The sequence below is a fragment of the Tupaia chinensis genome, unplaced genomic scaffold (assembly GCF_000334495.1).
Source record: "Tupaia chinensis unplaced genomic scaffold, TupChi_1.0 Scaffold138425_1, whole genome shotgun sequence".
In the NCBI taxonomy this organism is placed as follows: Eukaryota; Metazoa; Chordata; class Mammalia; order Scandentia; family Tupaiidae; genus Tupaia; species Tupaia belangeri.
Window position 1 is genome coordinate 856,126 of NW_006198322.1, and position 7,465 is coordinate 863,590.

The following is a 7,465-nucleotide window of genomic DNA, read 5'->3' on the forward strand; positions in this document are numbered from 1 at the left end:
TAGGACCCCAGCTTTGGGGACACCGAGGAAGCCGGCTGGCTTGCTTACATGCTCATAACCATGTCTTTCCTCCCCCTTCCCAAATCTACATCGAGTCCCTTCCTGTTGAGGGTGGGGAACAGTTGGGTTAAGGGGTCAATCTAGGTTCTGTTTCAACCCTCTCTAATTATAAGAGAATCCATTCAAAGTTAGAGGTGAAAAGTCTCATTTCCTTTTAAAATTCCTCTCAGATTTATACTTGCATGAGTTTATTTAAAATCTTCTAACTGTAAGTCAGATACTAAATATAGAAATGAATATCAGGAAGTGAATAGTTAATGTTTGACATGGGTCACTGCCTTGGGATGCTTAGAGACTGAAGTATAGTAAAGAGAGCAAAGCCTGACTATAAATTAAGTAGCTTTGAGTCCCAATAAAGTGAAAAATTTCAAGTTTATAAAACATACTCTTAATTTTCTCAAGTAGCAATTTGATAGCTACAGAAACATTGGTTATTTTGAGTTCTGACCTTATTTTTGCTGAATTTTAAGGCTATTTATAGGCCCCCACAGTATAAATAGTGAAAAACTTCTTATCTATAAGGGATTTTGTTTTTCATGTTGCCTTTTCCCCAAATGCTAAGATGTTAAAAGGTGAAAGAAATCTGCTTTGGGATGAAACTCTTCAGTGGAACCTTATTTCTTCCACTCTGGCTGGCTGTACATCGAGAGTTATGAATGAATGGTTGCATGAGTTTTTGTTTAGTTTTTTTTGATTTAAGATTCTGTTTTGAGTTGACTTTAATTATTGTGTTAATAGGCAGAGTCATAAATTTTGGTGTAATTTGGTGAACTATAAACATAATAGTTTGTGAAATATTTGAATAGTTTTGAGAGTTTTTTCACTGTCAAAATAGAGTTCTCTATGGGGTTCACAAGACAAAATATTTCTCTTTTAAAAAAAATCTCACATATAATCTTAATTAAGGCGTTTCGTATTTAGTGACGTATAGGACATGTTATAAATGTATTTTCTGTAAGTACAGCAACCATTTTATTTTGAATGATTTTTGTTTTGTTTTGTTTTTGTTTTTGTTTTTTTTTTTGAGAGGTTTTTGCTATAGGGCGCGTGCGCTCGCCAGACAGACAGAGACATAGAGACAGAAAGCGAGAAATCACCCCCCAGGGGGGATGGCCACGCCGCAATCCCTTCTCCTCCATTCTCCTCTCGGGATCTTGGGCACGCACGCACACGCGCCCGGCGTGAGTTTTAAGCCACCGGGTCCGGGACGCGAACCACAGTCGTCTACTTGGGAGTCCAGCGACATAGCCATTACACTAACTGCTGGTTCCCTTGAATGATTTTTGTTTTGTGTAGAGTTTTGAAATGTTAGGAAACATGTAGCTTATGGCTCTTGCCCTCAGCGTGTTTCCGGTTTGCCTCCCTCCAGGGGTACAGACCTTTGAGCTTTCAGCCTGAGGGGGCCCAGGGTCACCGCCATCCTGCTGCTAGTTGAAGCGCCACGGGCTCCTGCAGCATCCCTCCACGGCTGTCCAAAGGCTGCTCAGCCTCGCTGTCTCCTCTGCAGTGAGTGGCTGCCCCCGGGCACAGGCGGCCTCTGCTCTCCGTAGTTCTGCACTGTCCTTTAAGCTCACTGATGGTGCTCTGCAGATGCCATACGTTGCACAGCGTCTCTGCCCACCGTTGTTCTTACAGAGAGGTTTGTTCAGACCACCTGTATCATGGAGACAGAAGTCCATGTCATGTTTTAAAGAAAGAAAAAGTCGATTTAAAAAAATTTTTTTTTTTGGCAATACAGTGTGCACTTGCCAGAGAGAGACAGAGAGAAAGTGAAAAATCACCCCCCCCACCCTTACCTCCCCACCAGGGGGGAGATGGCCACCCTGTAGTCCCTTCTCCTCCATTCCCCTTTCAAGATTTTTGGGCACACACGCTTATGCGCTCCCCGTGGTTTTCACGCTGCCAGTGTGGGACTCGAACTGTGGAGCTGGCCATGTGGGATCCAGCATCTTAACTACCACGCCACCTGCTGGCCCCAATTTGATTTTTCTTAATTGTGCAAGAGTATTTCAGTATTTCCTTTATAACTCTATATACATTTCAGTAACTGGTTTATCTTCTTTGTAAAGCATATTTACTATTTGTAGTAAGCCAGCATTAATAATTCATTGTAGAATTGTTGTGATTTCCGTCCTGTTGAATAACATCACTTTAATGTGGATCTATTTTGAAGAAGGAAGTTTTTTTTATAATTTTTTTAAAGAGGTTTTTATCTTAGGGCATGTGCGCACACTGGAGAAAGAGAGAATGAGAGAGGCAGAGACAGTGAGAGAGAAAGTTAGAATCACCCACCCCCATGGGGGGATGGCCATGCCACAGTCTCGTCTCCTCCATTCTCCTTCTCCCGAGATCTTGGACATACATGCATATACTCCCAGCGTGATTTTTTTTCCTTTTTCTTTTTTTGGAGAGGTTTTTGCTATAGGGCGCATGAGCTCACCAGAAAGACAGAGAGAGAGAGAGACAAAGAGAGAGAGAGAGACAGAAAGTGAGAAATCACCCCCCACCCCCCCGGGGGGGATGGCCATGTCGCAATCTCTTCTCCTCCATTCTCCTCTCGGTGTCTTGGGCACACACGCACATGCGCCTGGTGTGAATTTAAGCCACTTGGTCCAGGACTTGAACTGTGGTCGACAACATGGGAGTCCAGTGACATAGTCATTATATATACACTATCTGCTGGTCTCAACCCAGGGTGATTTTTAAGGCACTGGGCCTGGGACTTGGGCCGGGGTCAGATGTGGGAATCTAACAATGTAACCACTACTCTATCTTGTGGCTGTGAAAGAGGTCTTTTAAATCTTGTGAACTAAGAAATGAAAGCAAGCAGACAACAAAAAATGTTATCTCCAAGATTGTTGGGAAAATAAGTACCATGTCTTGAAGGCAATTAACATTCCTGCAAAGGCTCTAATGGTATATTATATAGCATTGTTCTCAGTTCCTCAGCTCATTCTTGTAGAGAGGTTACATGGTGCCCTTAATCTTACAGCGGTTCCTTATTCAGAATAAGGAAATTTACCTGGCTCTTAAGAACACTATCTTCCCTTCTAAACGGCCCTCTGTCTAATTAAGATTATGCACAGACCCATTGTACATAGTGGCGTTTGGTCTCTGGTTTGCATTCCTTCTTTCCTTCCTCCCTCCCTCCCTTCCTTCCTTTCTTCATTTGATCTCCGGTTTGCATTCCTTCATTCGTCTGGTCTCTGGTTTGTATTTATTTATTTAGTTTTCGTTTTTTCTAAAGGGTATGTCCCTGGTTGGAGAGAGCTAGAGAGAGAGGAAAGTGAGAAGTCACCCTTCAGGGAGGGTGGCCACGCTGCAATCCCTTCTCCTCCATTCTCGGAACTTCAGGGATGCATGCACACACACCTGGTGTGATTTCCAAGCCACTGGGTCCAGACTTTAACCACTGTCAGCCGTGTGGGAGCTCAGCACCTAAACCACTAACTGCCTGCCGACCCCATCTCAGCTCTGTTTCAACCTGTACTCAGCGTTCTTTGCCAACACCTGCCCACTGTATTACCAGGTGGGCTTGGTGGAGTATTAGCCAGTGTCAGATTTTATTGCACATTGAATATTTCTGTAAGTGTTTTCTGATTTATTTAATAAGTATTAGATGATCAAAGAAATAATGGAATGTTTTGTTAACTAACATCTTGAGTACTTAATGGCTTAAAGTTAGTTTGTAAGCAAGCTTGACTCACCTTGCTAGGAAATTTGTTCCATTTTACAAACTGTTCATGGAGAACTTCAGTCATTCACACAGGTCTGTAAGCAAGAGGAAGAATTAAGTGGAGGTTGGTGGTACTGTTTAGGAAGAAGAAAGTTACAGGTTTTTTTTTTTTTAACGTTTTCCCCATAGGGTGTGGGTGCTTGCCAGAGACAACAAGAGACAGAGAGGGAAAGTGAGAAATCACCCACCAGGGGAGATGGCCACAACACAGTCCCCTCTCTATTCTCCTCCTGGGATTTTGGGCATGCTCGCACGTGTGCCTGTTGCGATTTTCATGCTGCCTGTTTTGGGATTCAAATCCATGGTCGGCCATTTGGAAGTCCAGCACTTTAACCACCATGCCACTTGCTGGCCTTGAAGGGTCCAGTCTTCTGTGGATTTTATAAATGTGTATTAATTTATTTATTTCCTGTAGTGGGGTGAAGGGAAGGAGGAGGGGAGATTCCACTAACAAGTCTATGCCTACCACAGTCATCCTTGCCACCTCCCAGACAGCCAGGATCAAAGGTGTGCCCAGGTGTGCCCGGTATGCTCTAGTTGGCCCTGGACCCTGACTTGGGATCTGAACCCGGGCCTGCCACTGGGCTTCAGCATGGTGCAATGGCAACCCACTGCCTGTGCCACTGCAGTTGGGTCTGTTGAGGGTTTTAAGAATAGTTCAGCTTGCTGTTTGAAAGGCTTTTTATGTCAGATTTAATAGTTCTGAAGAGGAGTACGTTTCTGTCGTTCACTGTAAGAGCTCTGCGCTAACTATTTATTTGGACAGTTTTAGTATTTAAAACTAAATAAAATAGCCTAACAAAATTTCCAGTGTACTGATAAAGCTCCCAACACCAGTGAGTGCTCTTGTGAAGTAATAAGCTATAGAGTTCTTGATGTTACAGTGTAAATTTTCTCTGATTAAGGCAGTTGAGCATTAGTATTATTTTTTTAAGAGACATTTTTGCTCTAAGGGCATGTGCACTTGTCAGAGTGCCAGAGAGACAGAAAGCGAGAAATCACCCCCCCAAAGAGGATGGCTGTGCCACAGTCCCTTCTCCTCCATCTCATCTAGGGATTTTGGGCACGCAAGCATGCGTACCCGGTATGAGTTTTAAGCCACTGGGTCTGGGACTTGAACCATTGTCGACTACACAGGAGTCCAGTGATGTAACCATTACCCCATCTGCTCGTCCCAGAGCATTAATTGTTTCTAAAATATCTGTAGAAAGTATTGTCTATTACAGAATTAGGATGTTTCATCTTTCTTGCATTCAGTACTTAGGAGTTCTAATGTCACCTTTACAGTATGTGTGTGTTGAATGCAGTGTAATATTAGTGTAACATTTAAGTTGACCTTTGGCAGCTTCTGTGGCATAACAAATCTATCTATATGTTTTAGCTTCCACGTTGTGGCTTCAAAGGGGAACCTTGAGTGTTTGAATGCCATCCTGATCCATGGAGTTGATATTACAACCACTGACAGTGCAGGTACGTTTGCTCCATAGTCATTACAAGACATAAACAAGGATATGGACATTACCCACTGCTAATACGCTTAATCGAACCCACTGTGATTCTCCATTCTCAGGTGGTTAAAAAAAAAGATGTACTTGTAAGGTTACACGGTTACTTGTAAGGTAGTGTTGTGGGGAGAGGTCCCATAGAGGGAATTTAGGAAGGATAACGTTTTTGAAAACTGAGATTTTTGCTATAGGGCGTGTATGCTCACTAGAGAGGCAGAGAGAGGCAGAGAGACAGAAAGCAAGAAATCATCCCCCAGGGGGATGGTCACAGCACGATCCCCTTTCCTCTATTCTCCTCTTGGGATTTTGGGCACACACCCACACGTGCCTGGTGTAAGTTTCAAGCCTTCAGGTTCAGGACTCAAACCTGTCGTCCATGTGAGAGTCTAGCAACGTAACCATTACACTAGCTGTTGGTTCCCAGGGGAGGGACCACTTGATTAAGGAGCAATTGGGGCCTGCAGTCCAGTACTAGTCTTAGGAGTGTTCCCAGACCCTGAAGTCTTGGGTTTTGAAGAATTATTAGGGGTCATTTAGTTTATGTTCACAAGCTATTGTGTATATGAGGGATCTTCAAAAAGTTTGTAGGAATATGTATTATGGAAAAGCTATGAGGCCAGCCCTGTGGCCTGGTGGTTGAGGGAGTCAGTAACATGGCTGACCACAGTCCGAATCCCAGCCACAGCAGCTTGGAAGACACATGGGATACTGAAAGATGAGAAAATAGAGAAGGGATTGTGATTTGACTTCTTCCCATTGGGGGGTGCTTTCTCCTTTTCCCCACCTCTCTTCATGTCTCTGTTTTTCTGTTTCTGGTGAGCACATGCATCTTTTGAAACTTTTTTTTTTGGAGAGGCTTTTTCGCTATAGGGCGTGTGTGCTCGCCAGACAGACAGAGACAGAGAGACAGAGAGTGAGAAATCACCCCCCTGGGGGGGATGGTCACGCTGCAATCCCTTCTCCTCCATTCTCCTCTCGGGATCTTGGGCACGCACGCACACGCACCTGACGTGAATTTTAAGCCACCGGGTCCGGGACGCAAACCACGGTCGACTACATGGGAGTCCAGCGACATAGCCATTACGCTAACTGCTGGTTCCTTGAAGCATTTTTTTGAAAGATGAATGTCAAAAGTCTTTGCACTACCTTAAATTTTTTTTTTCCATGAGCTTTTTGAAATTCTCTCATGACTCCACTAGCAGTGATCTTTTGGCATTTGGTAGATGTTTCTTGTGACGGAGACAGAATGACCTCCCTAAGAGCAGCAAGAATAGCTGACATGTACATACAGTTCTTGTATGTGGAGGCTGCTCTGTGGAGCAGCGTTTGCACATGAACTCCTATGCTCACATCAACCCCAGCAGTGGACTGTGAGGGAATTGCCCAAGCCCTTTGGAAGATACATCGCGGTCAGAGGCTGCGGTCTTTACCTTCTGCCTCACAGGGACCCTCTGGTTAGCTATGTTTCTCACAGACAGTAAAAATCTATTTTTTTAAAAAAATGTTTACATTTTAAATTTATTTACATTGATTCATTGTACATCATTACAGTATACAAAAGGGATTTTTCCATCTAGAGTACACTGTCTGTTGGCTCAATCAAGGATATTACCGTACTTGTTATCGCCAACAAATAATTTTCCATTTCTTGTTTCTTAAATATTTTGCTTCTTCTTTTTTTTTTTTTTAATCCTCCTTGATTCCCTACCGCTCACCCTCTGCCATTTCCCACCCTCCTCCCACACGGTCTCTGGTATCTACAGTTACTTCCCATTCCTTTTTTTCCCCCACATTTTATTGAGTCACTAAAGATCTTAATTAATCTAAATACTTTCAATAGCAAGCTCAGGTGATAGATACATGCCTAGGAACACATGTCTGACTGTAGGCATAAACCTCAGTGAGCAGAATGAACATAGTATAAAGTAGCACCTAGCTGGGGCTATATAACTTACTGCAGTCATTAAGTATTTTTGAATGCATTTTTAATTTCAAGAAAAGCAAATTTAGTTTTAATAGATCAAAATCAAAAAGTGTTAAGAGAAAGTTGCTTAAGAATTAAAGCCAGGAAAAAGGTTAGGCTTCAGTACAAACAGTAGGTAGATGAACCTATCAACAGTTCAAGAGGAGACAAAAATCCTTAAATCTGGAAAACAAAGCATAG

At 43.1% G+C, this 7,465-nt stretch overlaps 1 protein-coding gene across 1 annotated transcript in view; it reads left to right on the plus strand.

Moving 5' to 3' along the window:
• UACA (uveal autoantigen with coiled-coil domains and ankyrin repeats) overlaps positions 1-7,465 on the plus strand; it is a 71,903-nt gene that overhangs the window by 4,202 nt on the left and 60,236 nt on the right. The window contains exon 3 of the mRNA XM_006161325.3: positions 5,178-5,266. Coding sequence (XP_006161387.1) covers positions 5,178-5,266 — 89 coding nt within the window. The remainder of the gene's footprint in view (positions 1-5,177; positions 5,267-7,465) is intronic.